General features: G+C 43.6%; 2 protein-coding genes across 7 annotated transcripts in view; one reads left to right on the top strand and one right to left on the bottom strand.

Annotated features, from left to right (window-relative positions):
• CDC42BPA (CDC42 binding protein kinase alpha) overlaps positions 1-7,220 on the top strand; it is a 128,314-nt gene extending 121,094 nt beyond the window's left edge. For both annotated transcript variants that reach the window (XM_069955101.1, XM_069955100.1), the window contains 2 exons: positions 193-347; positions 4,830-7,220. In XM_069955101.1, the coding sequence (XP_069811202.1) occupies positions 193-347; positions 4,830-4,961 (287 nt within the window). In that variant the 3' untranslated portion in view covers positions 4,962-7,220. The remainder of the gene's footprint in view (positions 1-192; positions 348-4,829) is intronic.
• Positions 7,221-14,297: 7,077 nt separating this feature from the next.
• The window catches only part of COQ8A (coenzyme Q8A), a 30,864-nt gene continuing 28,456 nt past the window's right edge, over positions 14,298-16,705 (bottom strand). For all 5 annotated transcript variants that reach the window (XM_069954196.1, XM_069954197.1, XM_069954198.1 and 2 more), the window contains exons 12-15: positions 15,738-15,845; positions 15,515-15,580; positions 15,239-15,325; positions 14,298-14,967 (exon numbers count right to left, since the gene is read on the bottom strand). In XM_069954196.1, coding sequence (XP_069810297.1) covers positions 14,677-14,967; positions 15,239-15,325; positions 15,515-15,580; positions 15,738-15,845 — 552 coding nt within the window. In that variant the 3' untranslated portion in view covers positions 14,298-14,676. The remainder of the gene's footprint in view (positions 14,968-15,238; positions 15,326-15,514; positions 15,581-15,737; positions 15,846-16,705) is intronic.

The raw sequence follows: 16,705 nt of genomic DNA, 5'->3' as shown, positions 1-16,705 counted from the left end.
ACAGTGAGCTCCCCCTAGTGGTCATCTCCTCTAAAGGACCTTTGAACTTCAGGCGACTGACACCTTTCTATTGTCCTTCCTATTAGCTGCTACCAAACAAAATGCTAAGGATCATATTGGGGGGAGGGACTGCAGATCTGACCCCGAGGACTATAAATATATAAAATGTCCATGTCATGATTTACACTGTAGGGTCCTCGCAAAATGGCAGTGCTCTACGAAGAGAGTTATCCGGAGGCAGCTACGGAGCCAAGAAACAGCCCATGACATCGCCCTCCGACGGCTCCTTGTCATCTGGAGGACCCGACCAAGGAAGCGACGCGCCAGCTCGAGACTACGAACGAGAGGTGAGAGCATAACCTCACCTTAAAGGGGATTTCCTTATAGTAGTGACATGTCGCCATGCTATCTAGGGATATTTCTTGTACATGAAAAGAAAAAAAGGAAACAAAGTGGCGCTGCATGTGCAGGTGGATTAACCATGTGAGATGTGTATGTGCAAATTCACACAAATGCACACTCACCTGGTTAGGCCGTACGTATTAGGCATGACTAATGTAGGCTAGTAGGTGTATAAGGAGGGCTGCTCCCTTCCACTTTCCGATTTCCCTGGATGTGGGATCGGGACCAAAATCCAAATAACCTTGCAACAATGGTGGATTCCTTGGGGCCAGGCACAGTCACTCCACTTCAATCAAGAGGCAGAGATTCCCAGTATTACTGCCATCCAGATGTGTTCTTTATTGCTACATGTTTCAAGGGTTAACCACCCTCTTCATCAGGCATGATTAGGTACATTACACACTAGTATTTATACATTAACTAAAATGATTGACCAGAAAGGATTTCCCAGTTGCCAGGTGTCCTCATGACATCACTTCCCATCTGCTGATCAGACTGAAGTCCTATAAAAACAACAACATTGATGGTTTCTATGGTTAAAACTTAAGGCTAGGTGGTCTTGAGGTAAGTGACACAGCTCTGGCATATAAGAGCTGCCACCACTCTGGGCTCCATAAAAATGTTTTTCTAATATCTATACTAAAATCTTCCTAAAAGCTTATATTAATAAGAGAAAATACAAGTGCTGATTCGAATGAAGATATACATATAGTTGTAAAGGAAGTTAAAATGATTCTTATCACAAATGATTGGGTTGTTATTACTACAAGGTACCAACACCATTACTGCAACATATTAGTATATGAACTCTCCTGGAGTTCTACGCTGACTATAGCTGTGGGGATAGGTATATAGAAACAGCGTAAGGTGTATATATATCATAAGTAGAGATGAGCGAACCGGGTTTGAGTCGATCCGAACCCGAACAATCTGCATTTGATTAGCTTGGGGCTGCTGAAGTTGGATAAAGCTCTAAGGTTGTCTGGAAAACACGGATACAGCCAATGACTATATCCATGATTTCCACATAGCCTTAGGGCTTTATCTAACTTCAGCAGCCACCGCTAATCAAATGCCGAAAGATCAGGTTCGAATGGACTGGGGCATGCTCGAGGTTCACTCATCTCTAATCATAAGGTATATTCATCAGCGTTATGCTGCGTTTACACAGAAAGATTTATCTGTCAGATCTTTGAAGCCAAAACCAGGAACAGACTATAAACAGGGATCAGGTCATAAAGGAAAGATTGAGATTTCTCTTCTTTTCAAATCCATTCCTGGCTTTGGCTTCCAAAATCTGTCAGATAAATCTTTCTGTGTAAACGCACCATAAGGCTGTGGCTCCTCATGTAGGACACTGTTGGGGAGCCAGGTACATGTGTTCAGTTCCCGGTATGGACATGACCTCCTATTACCCACATGTTGCAATATTATAGTATTTCTCTTCACATCAAAGACCTTGATTACATTAGATGTTACAATAGTCAATAGATAAGATTATTGGGCTCATTATGAAGTTATGTTACTATAACAGCAAAACAAAGAACCATCTCTATAAGGAAGGTCAAGACTTCAATTGGGTATCATAATAGAGTATAGATCAGATAAAACACCTTCACAGGAATACATATGTTGTCTTATAAATGTGCCTGATGTTATTATATGACCTGTTACAATTCTTTTTTTCCCCTTTTTTTTCCTCTTATCCATTTTGTTCTCCATGTAATTATTTCTTTCCTTCGTTTCCCTCAGTCCCTCTGTCTCAATTTGTGTACCGGCCATTGCTGTAATGTGTATATATTCCTAAAGCCAGATTACACTATTAGTTCAGTCACTTCATTAAGCCCTGAAGGTTGTAAGGTTTGCAGTCTGTAGATCCAATACATTTCTCGTTTTATAAGTTGATCGAAGCGATTACTAGCTGCAGCACTGATCTGATTAATAGGACAGATCTTCAAAACTGTTGGATTTGAATTGTGCTGTTCCAAGTAATGCCCGGATACCCCGTGTTTTAGGAAACCCTTTTTGATGTTCAGTCTATGGCCATTGAGACGGCAGTGCAATGGTTGTGTTGTTCGGCCACAAGGGCACTCCAGCACATAGATCACACAGCATTACTTACAGTTCAATTTTTGTTTGATGGAAAAGACCTGCCCTGTTTTCCTACTCTGGAATACTCTAGGAATACTGGAATACTCTAGGATGACCACATTTTGAAACCCCTGCCTCGATTTTGTTGGTGGTGTCTTCTTTTTTATGTCTGCGTAGGCAGCTAGGGGCTATGGGATTTTTAATGGTTGATGCCTTCCTGTAGGTGATCAGTGGTTCCTTGGGCGATGTTGGACCTATATACGGATCTAGTTTCAATAGATACCAGTGCTTGTGGAGGATCTTCTTGATATCTCTATGTGACTTGTTGTAACGAGTAATGAAATTAATCCTAGTCTTCTGTTGGTCATCAGGTATTTCCTCTTTCTTCCTCAAACATTCATCTTGGGTCAACTTACATGTTCTCTGATATGCGTTGTGTAGTAATTTCTTAGGGTATCATTTAGATAGAAACCGCTTTTTTAGAATACCTGCCTGCTTCTTGAATGTCTTATTCTCTGTACAGTTTTTGCGTATTCGTGTATTCGTGTCTATTGACTGTAGGGTATATTAGTTTTCCACTTCTTCAGGTGGCCGCTGTAGAAAGAGAGGTAACTGGAGTCAACCTCCTTAAAGAAGCTAGATGTTATAAGATGTCCTTCTTTATGACTAATCATCAAGTCTAGAAACTCAATCTGGACACTCGAATGATTCGGAGTCAGAGTAATGCCCCATGTTGTGGTGTTAATATGGCAGGTGAATTCTTCAATTGACTTGATATCTCCTTTCCACAGGAAAAACAGGTCATCTATATAACGTTTATAGACTATGACGTGTTCTGCAAACAGGGGGCTTGATCTAATATGTGTATCTTGAAATGTGCCCATGAACAGGTTTTTTATAGATTTTAGTATAGAAATTAGAAAAACATTTTTTTGGAGCCCAGGGTGTTGGCAGCTCTTATATGCCAGAGCTCCGCCACTTACCTAAAGACCACCTAGCCTTAAGTTTTAACCATAGAAACCACCAATGTTATTGTTTTAATAGGACTTCAGTCTGATTAGCAGATGGGAAGTGATGTCGTGAGGTCACCTGGCAACAGGGAAAACCTTCCGGGTCAATCATTTTAGTTAATGTATAAATACTAGTGTGTAATGTACCTAATCATGCCTGATGAAGAGGGTGGTTAACCCTTGAAACACGTAGCAATAAACACATCTGGATGGCAGTAATACTGGGAGTCTCTACCTCTTGATTGAAGTGAAGTGATTGTGCCTGGAGATTTGAGCGCCAAGGAATCCACCATTGTTACAAGGTTATTTAGGGATATTTCTTGTAATTCCACGTTCGTTCGCTCAAGTTCCGCATTTGTTCACTAATCGTTTAGTACAATTGCACATTCTTCATTGTTTTGCTGGGATCAGAAGGAATAAACGATCGTAGTAACGATCGTAACTAACGATTATTGTTCTGTGTAATATGGTTAACAATAAACTATCTCGTTTGCGATCGTTAGTCGTTAATCGTTAAAAATTGCTCAGTGTAATACGACCCTATGGCTGCATGTTCTATTTTTTCACGGATTGAGGATCTGTAAAAAAAAACAGACCGTGTGAATAGCCCAATAGAAAGCAATGGGCTAAAAAATTGTCTATGATCACGGACAACTTTACGGAACATGTGAATAAGGCCTAAGAGCTTCTAGGAAGCATGCAGCCCCCTTATGTTCAGTAATGCATTGTGGTAAAGGAGTTATACAGAGTTATAAAATCCATGGCTGATCATAAACATGCTGATCTTCAAAAATTGCAGCCGAATTCCATAGTGACTGGGGCCGAGCCGTAATAACTACTGTTGTCATCAGGTGGGGTGTAATGTTACGATTCAGCTCCATTCACTTCAATGGAGCTGAGCTGCAGATCCACACACAACCTGAGGACAAAAGTGGTGCTTTTTCTAAGTCTGTATCTAACCTGCTGATAGCCCTCTATTGCACACAGAGCGCTGAGGAAGAAGGTATATGTCTCTCACCTTCCTCTGTGCCATTTTAATGCAGTGCTTTGTCCGGTAAGGCTGTTTGGAGCACCGCCCTGTCCCCACAGCGCCAACGGGGGCGGGGGAGTGTTCCAAACAGCCTTACTGGACAGACCACAACATTAAAACTGCACGGGAGTGGCACCGAGGATGAAGGTAAGATACATATACACTGTGCACAATAGGGAGCTATCAGTAGGTTAGATTAGTCTAACCTACTGATAGTTCCCATTTAAAATAAAATGTCCTTGCAGCTCCGAATGTGACTATAGCCCTTATCCCTGTTCTCTTCTCTCAATCCTCAGGATTCAGATTCGCCAAGACATTCGACAGCCTCAAATAGCTCGAACCTAAGCAGCCCCCCGAGCCCGGTGTCGCCCCACAAGACAAAGAGCAGTTCCTTAGAGAGTTCGGACCATGTCAGCTGGGACGCATGAACGTTGTTTCCCCCTCACGCTGCTCTCAGCTCCTTCCCCCACCACCCACCTGTCCTGGCGTATACCCAGCCAGTCAGAAAGGGCCGACAGGATACCCTATCCACCATCACAGCACCGCATTGCCTCAGCGGACAGGCCTGCTACATTATAGGATCGGTTGCTTTTCATATATGGTTTACAAGTGGTTCCCGTGCTGCGAAATCCATAGCCGCAAATGGTGGCAATGAGATGAAAGCAATGGACACAGGATGGAACCATTGTACAGATCCGGCGGGGGAGGTGAAGTCTGCTGTGTGACACGTCTGACGCGCGATCACACATTGAATGTCCACTCACGACCCTCGCGTCATCAATAACGTATTTTACTACAAAGCAGAGTTTAATCTAATAGTACATGACATATGTATATATAAGGATGGTGTACTCCACGGAGATAGAGGCATATTTAAAGAGAGATTGTCATTTTAATGATCGATTGTTTGCGTTCTTAATATGGGATAAACCAGCTTCACGGGGCGCCCGGCGTTCCCTACTACAATCACTTAATCTTCACGTTTTTGGTTCACATGGTCAATCACGTTTCCAGGTTATACTCCTTTTTCTCCACCACCATTTTATTTTTATTTTTTATTTTTATTTTTTTGCTGCATCTTCAGGATCGGCAACTGCCATCGTGTTTTGCATCACTGATACTCACCATTCCACACAAATGTTTAATTTCTCAGGAAATTACGTTGTTCGCCAATTCTCCTACCTGTGAAACTTTCCAGAACTGTAATGCCCCCCCCCCCCCGCTATAGATATCATTCTAGAATTTAATGATTGTTTACAGTTCATAAAAGTGGACTTTATAGTTGCAAAAAGTTTGTATTGGAATGTGAATGTTAATGCAATACCGCCTTTTGGCCAGCAGATGCCACTGTTGTGTAGCACTTGGTTAAGTGTAGGGAAACGGTGACACCTGCAGGCTTTTAGGTGGAATTATTGACAAACTTTATGCTGCGTTTACATGGAACGATTATCGTTCGAATTTTTGCATAAACAATCGCATTTGAGCGATTATTATACCGTGTAAACACAGCAAACGATCAAACTACGAGCGAGAAATCGTTCATTTTGGTCTTTCAACGTGTTCTCAAATCGTTGTTCGCTGAAAATTCGCAGATCGCTTCGTGTAAACAGTCTTTCACCGATTTACCCTATGTAAAAGATGGGCTTAAGCGATCTTAAAAACCCTATCACAATAACAATTTTTCTAAAGATTTATTCGTCTAAACACTGATCGTTAAAAACCAAATTGTTGCTTCAAAATCGTTAAACGATCGATTGGGCGAATTATCGCTCCGTGTAAACGTAGCATTATTGGATTTGGTTTAGTGTTCCTCAACTGGTGCAAAACCACAACTACCATCATGTTCTGATAGGATGATGGGAGTCTTAGTTTTGACAGCTGGACAGACACAGATTGGAAAACACTTTTAGTTTTACAGCAATCAGACTTTATTCATTGAGGTAAAGTCATTTTAGAAAACTTTTAAGGTCTAGGCTACACAGGCGGCTTTTGGTTGCGCTCACTCTTGTACCAACGCCCGTGTAGCCAGGATTTTAACAGAGGGGAGGGCGCCAGCCTGGGTGGAATTGTCTTTTGGATTAAAAATACTGAGTGTTTTGCTTGGAAGCAGGAAAGAAACTGAACACAGTCAAAAAGTGAAGAATTGGATCTATAAATGCAGATCTGGTGGCCATCTTGCCAGTCCTGGTAGCAAAACTTCTGAGAGCATCTGCAATTCTGACTATTGACCATTAGCCAATATTCTGTGCCTACAATATACCAAAGGGGCATTGTAAAGATCAGTAATGACCAGCCCAGTAATATCTCCTATCTGCCCACAAAAAAAATTTCGGATGCATCCCAGACGCCTCTCGTAAAAGCCGCATTTCACCTGTAGGACGAAGGTTCAGTTCCCGCTCCTCACCCCTTGCATGTAGGTCATTGTATTACATCCGCTTTGTTTGTATTTATTTATTTATTATAAATTTTTTTTTTATTGTCACTGTCCCCCCCACCAAAGTATTCTGACGCCCCTCCCCGCGTTGTATAAATCCACGTATTGTGCTTTGCGCAGTCTCTGCAAAATAATATTTTTTTTTCTTTGTGTTTGTTACAATCGAGATGTCATTTTATCTGTTAATATAATATTTATAATCACAATGCTGGTATTTTTTGTTTTTACAATTAATGCTATACAAAAAAGGTTGAAAAATTAAAAAAAAAAAAATCTGCCGCCTTGTGTTTTTTCTTATATAAGTTTGTTGGCAATTTTTTTTTGTTTAGTCACATCCAGAGCTGCATTTATAATTCAGCAGGTTCTGCTGTATGACCAGATATGAGTGGGTAGAGCTAAATATCCAGGACTCCAGACTGATACATTGTACATAGATAGTCCTGCTCTCAGCTGAGAAGTGATACAATTGTATCCAGTCTTAGACAATACTCTGTGAGCTAAACAGCCTGGACTTCAGACTGAGACATTGCTTATGTCAGTAGACATTTCTCCAGCATCGTACAGGTTAATTCCCTCATGTGACTCGGAGCTAAGGGGAATATAGTTTCCCTTACATCCTATGCAGCAGCACAAACTACCCCCATTATGTGTTGCTGCTTCAGACTGCTAGAAAGAGAATTTACGGCGAGTAGAAACTCTCACTTTTTGATGCATCCTGAGTAGAGATGAGCGAACCGGAAAGTTCGGGTTCGGATCGACTCGAGCATGCTCCAGGTTCGCTCATCTCTAATCCTGAGACATGGAAGGAAAAATCAGCTGCAGTGGCCTCACTTGGCCCCATCTCCCATGGGTGACCTGATCCGATCCTGGGCTCCTAGGACAGTACAAATCCACATTTCACCCATGTATTTGTATATGAACCTGTGGGTATAGTTTGTTTGCAGACTACAAGGCTGGATTTAATCACTTTTGCTAAAAAGAAAATTTTACTTAAAAGGTATTTTTTTAGCCTTGTAAAAACATGGGCACTTTCTTGCAGAAATACCACCACTCGTCTCCTGTGGTGTGTGTGGGGGTTTGCAGCTCAGTTCTATTGAAATGAGTGGTGCCAAACTGTAATACCACACACAACCTGAGGACCCAGGTGGTGCTGCTTCTGTAGTTGTGGTTTTTCTTATCCAGGATAACCCCATTAAAGGGAATCTGTCAGCCCCCAGGCCCTACATCTGGTGCTGGCAGTGTGCTGTAGCTCAGGTCTCCTACTGTAATGAAGTGTCAAATAGGAGTTGCCTGTGCCAAACCCCACCAATCCTTCATAAATAATTGCAGATCAGTCCGCTGTAGGTAGGTTATGTCTGAAATAATTATATTTCTGAACCCAAATATGTTGGAGCTGTGGTCTAGGGGTAACTCACCTGTCAAGAGAGCTGCCAGCAGTTGATTCTGGTTCAAATCCCTGTTGAAATTGAGTGGATGGTTGCCATTTAATGGCAAATAATTGCCATTATTTTAAAACAGCTGTAATTTACCATTAAATGGCAGCCATCCACTCAATTTCAACAGTATGTAAACATAACCTTTCTGTGTGTTTCAATCCACTCCTGGTTTTGGTTGCAAAATACTGTGTGAGAACATAGCCTTAAAGGGGAACTCCCAGGTAGAGGTTAAAAAAAATGAAACTTCTGCAGAAGCGTAAAGCATTACTTACCTATCTATTCCATTTTTGAAACTACCAAAAATCCATTTGTTTTGGGGGGTTTTCGTTCTGTTTGTGTTTCTGCACTTCCTGGTTTATCAGTTGTACACAGTACTACAGGTTCCAGAATGCAATGCTTTCCCCTCAGCTGTTCATCACAGTCCTCCACCCTGCCTATTCCCCACCCAAAGCTGTTGCATAACATCTAGGCTGTGTTCACACATTGCAGTTTCATTGTGTTACTGAATTATTTGCAGTAATTTATGATTTCATTGTGGTCCTACCTGCACAGCTGTATTCTCTACCTGTAACGCTGATATTGGAATAAAGTAAAGAACTTTTAGAATTTTTTTTTTTAATTTTCACGCACATATTATCAAGCATCTTTTTTATCTTTGAAGTTTGAGCCCCACAATAAGGCTCTGTTCCTCTCTGCCGTTTAGCATCATTTTTGTGAATACGCTGCAGTACTGACACCAACATGTGTGAACACAACCCTAATTTCACTGCTCAATTAGAGAAATCAGTGCAACACCTGCTTCTGGCCATTCAGAGATAGTGAATCATTCAGGGCATGGGTCTCCAAACTGCGGCCCTCCAGCTGTTGGGAAACCACAACTCCCATCATGACTGGCCAGCTAAAGCTTTGGATTTGGTTGTCCAGGCATGATGGGAAATGTAGTTTTACAACAGCTGGAGGGCCGCAGTTTAGAGACCCATGATTCAGGGGATTGGGGGATCCAGCCAAGCCTCCTGGGAGATCACGCCCTGCCCTATCTGCATCATCAGCCTGATCTCAGCAAACACACACAATGTGAGACAGAGGCATGGAATATTTGTCTCCTAAGGTGGGAGAGCAGAGGAAGCAGGAGACAATGTGAATTGGCACAGAGGCCATTTCCTGGATTTCTATCAGCTACTGTACAGATACAGTAATACATTATATAACTTTTAATAGAAAACAAGTTTTTCTTATCTGGAGTTCCCCTTTAAAAAAATGATACAATTGAGGGTGGGGGGGGGAGATACCACTAGACCACAGCATCCACACATTCAGGCTCAGAGATTCAACTATATGGGTTGGTTCTCACTAAGGAATCTGCTAGGAGAAATCCTGGCGGATTTCGTCGCCCGTCCCATAGACACCATGCTATGGGTGGACGAATTCCATCGTCCATTGAAAGAATTGCCATGCCAATTCTTTCGGCCAAATCGGCCCATCCATAAAATGGTGTCTATGGGATGGGTGGATATGTGCGGGTATGCTACTACCATGGTAATTCCTACAAACTCGCAGCCGGATGACAATGGAGACCACATCACAGGGTTGTGTGTGTGTGTATGTATATATATATATATATATATATATATATATATATACACACCAGCCACTTTATTAGGTACACCATGCTAGTAACGGGTTGGAGCCCCTTTTGCCTTCAGAACTGCCTCAATTCTTGGTGGCATAGATTCAACAAGGTGCTGGAAGCTTCCTCAGAGATTTTGGTCCATATTGACATGATGGCATCACACAGTTGCCGCAGATTTGTCGGCTGCACATCCATGATGCGAATCTCCCCTTCCACCACATCCCAAAGATGCTCTATTGGATTGAGATCTGGTGACTGTGGAGGCCATTGGAGTACAGTGAACTCATTGTCATGTTCAAGAAACCAGTCTGAGATGATTCTAGCTTTATGACATGGCGCATTATCCTGCTGAAAGTAGCAATCAGATGTTGGGTACATTGTGGTCATAAAGGGATGGACATGGTCAGCAACAATACTCAGGTAGGCTGTGGCGTTGCAACGATGCTCAATTGGTATCAAGGGGCCCAAAGAGTGCCAAGAAAATATTCCCCACACCATGACACCACCAACACCAGCCTGAACCGTTGATACAAGGCAGGATGGATCCATGCTTTCATGTTGTTGACGCCAAATTCTGACCCTACCATCCGAATGTCGCAGCAGAAATCGAGACTCATCAGACCAGGCAACGTTTTCCATTCTTCTACTGTCCAATTTTGATCAGCTTGTGCAAATTGTAGCCTCAGTTTCCTGTTCTTAGCTGAAAGGAGTGGCACCCGGTGTGGTCTTCTGCTGCTGTAGCCCATCTGCCTCAAAGTTGGACGTACTGTGCGTTCAGAGATGCTCTTCTGCCTACCTTGGTTGTAACGGTTGGCTATTTGAGTCACTGTTGCCTTTCTATCAGCTCGAACCAGTCTGCCCATTCTCCTCTGACCTCTGGCAGCAACAAGGCATTTCCGCCCACAGAACTGCCACTCACTGGATGTTTTTTCTTTTTCAGACCATTCTCTGTAAACCCTAGAGATGGTTGTGCGTGAAAATCCCAGATGATCAGCAGTTTCTAAAATACTCAGACCAGCCCTTCTGGCACCAACAACCATGCCACGTTCAAAGGCACTCAAATCACCTTTCTTCCCCATACTGATGCTCGGTTTGAACTGCAGGAGATTGTCTTGACCATGTCTACATGCACTGAGTTACCACCATGTGATTGGCTGATTAGAAATTAAGTGGTAACGTGCAGTTGGACAGGTGTACCTAATAAAGTGGCCGGTGAGTGTATGTGTATATATATATATATATATAATGTTGTATTGAGATGGTTTTATGGCTTTAGAAAGGCTTACAAGCCGAAACACGTTGCCTGAATTCTATTAGCCCACCTGTTGGATGTGGAATTTTGTGGATATTACGATACATCTGCATCACAACACCTTAGGGAGCACTTTGGAGGTTGTGGTCGGTCCGTTGACTCTCCTTAGAACACTTGCTGTATCTACCCACTGACTATTGGGTCAGTCGGAATACTCCTGGTGACATTGGCTGCGGTGTATAAGCTCTCAATAGTGTTGTGCCTATAATTAGCACAACACTAAAAGGTGAGTGCATTTGCACACATATTCTCAAGACATTGTTTTTTTTCTATATTTGTCTGCTTCAGTGATATTGCACCAGAAGGAGTCTTCCCTTTTTTTTCGCCGATACGGTATGTGTGAACTTGGCCTTATGGTGTGTTTACACAGAGATTTATCTGACACATTTTTTAAAGCCAAAGCCAGGAACAGACTATAAACAGAGAACAGGTCATAGAAGACTGAGATTTCTCCTCTTTTCAAATCCATTCCTGGCTTAGGCTTCCAAAATCTGTCTGTGTAAACGCACCCTTATGGTGCGTTCACACCTACAGGATCTGCAGCTGATTTTCTGCAGCAGATTTCATTTAAATAACTGAACACAGCATCAAATCTGCTGCAGATCCTGTAGGTGTGAACGCACCCTTAAGCAGTATTTGTGTGGGACAGTGTGGTAATCACATGACCCAGTTACAGTAATGAAACAGATGCAGCAGAGCTGGTATAGAACAAATGATACTGTAACACTAGTGAAAACTTGTTTAGGGTGCCTTCACGCGTAACGGATCCCTGCCCTGTACACTATGGGCAGACAAACTAGCAGCAGGATGGACATCCCGCTATGAGTATGTCTGCAGCCTGCCCCGCTAACCCCCCGCCAGCAGAGCGTATACTTCACCTGCTCCGGCTTTCTTCTTCCCGCTCAGCCAATCAGTGCGCTGCGTCGGGGCAGTGCACTGACTGGCTGAGTGGAACATGTCGGGAACCCCCGAAGCAAGCTGGAGCTGGGAGAAGGTGATGTATGTGCTCCGGGGGCAGGGGTGGGTAACGGGGTGGGTTGCCGACATAAGATGTCTATCCCGCTGCGAGTTGTCTGCCCATAGAGTGTACAGGGCAGGGATCCGCAGCGTGAAATTCGCTGCGCATCAGTTACGTGTGAAGGCAACCTTAAGACTGGGTTGACACTTCATTTTTGCAGTCCGTTAGTTTTGCAAAAAATTGATGAAAAAAAAAAAAAAAAAACAAAAAACAAAACATGACCTATAGAAAACTGAATAGCGGACACAATGTACAGATACAAAATGTACAGATAAGTTTTATTGGAGGGAGGGGAAAAAAAAACAAAAAAAAAAAAAAACCACAGGCAGAGGACCAAGATATAGATGACAACTATGCAGCAGGAATACAATGTGCACAGTCCTGATGAGACAATACATTCAACATAACAGGACACATAAAGGGTGGCGCCGGTGTCCATTGATTAGGGTCCCTGATGTTTAGCCCTACACAGCGACATTTCCTTATAACAAAAAACTGCGGGTGAAGATTCCCATCATGCTGCAGGGTCAGTGTTTCTCATAGGGAAAGATGGAAGTTGTGTGGAATCTGAGGATGACTAGAATACAAATACCTTAGTATAACCCGTCCTTATTTAGAAGAAATAATTGTGCAGAACTAAAACCTTACAATGTCCCATACTGTGAGCAGATGGACGGATCAGTCAATGGCTCCAAGTCGTTGCCTTCTGTCAATTTGGAAACCTCCTGGTGCAGGAAGAGAACGAACACAGTTCAGGCAGCCAAGAAAGCAAAGTGCTAGTCCCTGTGTGCATTATAATGGCCGAGCCTAGTCACCCAGCTTTTCTGAGAACAGAAATAAAAAAAAAAAAAAAAAAAAAGTAATTTCTCACAAGTTGCGAATGGAGATTCATGCCAAAAAAATGCTCCTAGAGAAGCGGATACACTGGGATGCTGGGAGTTTGACTTCACCGACTTTCCATGATCAAAGACTCACTACAGCAAGCAGAGGTCTTGAAAAAGATGGTGAGAAAAAAGGAACCTAGAATTACCACCGCCATATAATAGGAAAATGGTCACAGGACTCAAGTCTCTACAGACCTTCAACCAAACTATACAGGTCTATGGGAACAGGGATAGGACTTCTCTGTAACACAGTAGTAGTTAAAAGGTATTATCGTCAGTTTAAAGTGTGGGTTTTGCAGCACAGTTCCATTGAAGTGAATGGAGTACTAATTCTGTGTACACAGTGACCCCACCAGCAGAATAGAGAGTGCAGCTCTGGGGTATAATACAGGATGTAAGTCTGAACTCACATTACTGATCCTATATTGATCCCAAAGAACCCTGATCTCCACCTTCAGTCTTCACAGTATATAAGATTGTGTCCTATGATAGACTGGCCCCAGGAAGAATCCATTGTATATATGGTGTAATATGTTCATGTACAGTCGACCCCTGTACAGTTTGATTGTGAAACAAAAAGTAAAGAATTTCATGAAAATCCATCTGTTGACCACTAAAACACAACACAGAACATCACACCTCCAATAGGAAGGCACAAAAAAGCACACCATCTTCCTTCTTGGAGAAAGCTAATTTGCATATATTTCCCAGGGAGCATTGCATAACCTATAAGACTCCACACACACCTTTTGGCACTCTCCTCAAGGAGAATCATTACCCCTGTCTAGGAGACCTGGAGGCTTTACCAGACCTCTACCAAGTGCCAAATATTATGGTATGGATGTCGCCATCTTAAGGTGTCTGCTGGTATGACATGCGAGTAGAAATTAATACACCTGCCCTTTACTCACACAGGTAAGGTGTCTTGTGCGCATACATGTATGATAACACGTCATTGTGTCACACTTTTCCCTACACAAATTACAAGCTCTGTAAATTAAAAGGTTAACTGTGTCACCAAATCGATCCCCTGATCAGACTCCTCATTCGTTCTTATAGTACAAAAAGCGTTTAATTTCACTTAATTGCGAGAACAAAAATCAGAAACAAAAAATAAGATTACAGATCCTTCTATCTTCCATAAAAAGCTGAGATACAAAACTTCCCGAGGTCCCCGCCCCCTTTCCCTCACTCAGGGGAGACCGCCGCTCTCCCGTCATCCCAAACCGCAGTCATGAGATACAGTCTCAGAAATCTCTCCTCCCAGATATACACAGTCTATTTCCGGAGATCAAGAACGTCTTTGGGTGGGTCATGGCGGCTGTGGCTCTGCCCTCACCTCTCGCTCTCTTATAAGAATTGAGACAATGTAGCATGGTGATTAGAGCACAATCGAGAGACAAGGAAAAAGATAAACAGTCCCGGCCCTTTAAGGCTTCTTATGTTCCTTCCCCTTCCAGTAATTCTTATAGGCCTCCTCAAACATGTTCTTGCATGGGATGGCTGCCTTCAGCTTGGAGCAGATGAGGAAGGATCCTCCCATCTTGCGGTGCAGGGAGTAGGTCTCCTCTGGCGGGGGGATGAGCCGGTGCTTTAACATGATTGGGATCAGACGATGGATCCTCTCTGTAGTGCTCTGGCAGCCAAAGTTGAACGGTGTGTCTGAAGCAAAGGCCTCCCCGAGGATCAGGACAGCCTCAAGGTGAGCGTTCTCCATGGCCTGAGGAGGAGGCGAAGACAAGACTGATGAGCAAGGGGAAGCAACTCAACATAGTCTACAGCTCTATACATCTCCATGGTTACAGACTACAAACAAACCCAGTGTAGTCTGATCCTGCAGTCATGTGTTACTCCTCTCATCAAGACTCAAGACTAGATATAGAATCCATCCTAACCAATCAGATCTCATTATTTATTCCCAACTGGAAAAGTAAATGGTGTAATCTGATTGGTTGCTACCACAGAAGAGGCGCCATTCTAGGACAGATTACCTTCGACTCGTAACCAGTGAGGAAATTCATCTCTATTGACTTCTTCAGAAGCTTCTCTCTATCTTTATCGGCTGCTGCTCGAATTACCTGGGGGGAAAGAAATATGGGAGGATGAAGTCAAGCAGCCGTCCTACAGACGTCCTACCTTCTTTGTTCTTTTCAGTAGTTTTACATTTTATACAGGTGAAAGTAGACTAAGGTGGCGCTAAGGCGGCCATAACACAACTGAGCATCACATGAAGACAGTCAGACTAATGGATGTTATATTGGTCTCACCTCAATATACAGGTCGGTGAATTCCTCATCAAAGCCGCGCGTTGCTCCGAAGTCCAGCAGGGCAACCTATGATATATACAGAGGGTCACTATAACCTTTCAGTTTTCCAGAGCCAATTGAATACTGTGCTGTGATTGGTTGCTACGGGCAACACAGTTTGTCTTTTAGACCATTACTCAGCGCTGATGGTGGGTGGAGCGCCCCTTTAAGAGATCTACTTCACCTTTTTCAGCTCTGGGTCGTAGAAGAAGTTGGACCAGTTGGGGTCGGTCTGCATGAAGCGGAACTCAAACAGCTCCCTCAGGCAAAGGTTCAAGATGTTCTCACAGATCTGGAAGAGATCAAGACAAGGAGTGTCATAATACACAGGAGTGACCATTATAAATCCCACAATGATCCCATCACCAGGGGAAGATGGATAGCCCCCTAACACCGCCACATATAGTGACCCATATGTCACACACGTCTCATAAAGGAACAGTGTCCCTAAAATCAGTAACGAGGAGATAAGTGGGTGATATCAGTCACTATAGAGATTGTACATACCTACCTGAAAGCTATCAGGACATGCTGGGAGCTGTGGTTAACATATATACACAGTACAATATGGTTGATCCACCATGATGCAGCAACAAGGAATCTACAGATCTCTATAACCCCCCCCATTGTTGCAGAACAATTATATTCCACCACCCCCACTTTACATAGAAGACTTTTTTTTTTTTTTAAACACACTTCAATAATACAACCTGAAGATTGTAAAGAGAAAGTTCCTTCCCCTGTGCTGACTGAAAGGGCTCCTCACTCACTGATTTAAACTCTCTAGTTTCAACATTACGGAGCGCAACCACAGGACACGCAGGCCCGAGCCGGAGCGCAACCACAGGACACGCAGGCCCGAGCCGGAGCGCAACCACAGGACACGCAGGCCCGAGCCGGAGCGCAACCACAGGACACGCAGGCCCGAGCCGGAGCGCAACCACAGGACACGCAGGCCCGAGCCGGAGCGCAACCACAGGACACGCAGGCCCGAGCCGGAGCGCAACCACAGGACACGCAGGCCCGAGCCGGAGCGCAACCACAGGACACGCAGGCCCGAGCCGGAGCGCAACCACAGGACACGCAGGCCCGAGCCGGAGCGCAACCACAGGACACGCAGGCCCGAGCCGGAGCGCAACCACAGGACACGCA

The sequence above is a fragment of the Dendropsophus ebraccatus genome, chromosome 15 (genome assembly GCF_027789765.1).
Source record: "Dendropsophus ebraccatus isolate aDenEbr1 chromosome 15, aDenEbr1.pat, whole genome shotgun sequence".
Taxonomy (NCBI): domain Eukaryota; kingdom Metazoa; phylum Chordata; class Amphibia; order Anura; family Hylidae; genus Dendropsophus; species Dendropsophus ebraccatus.
This window is presented reverse-complemented; position numbering and strand designations above follow the sequence as displayed.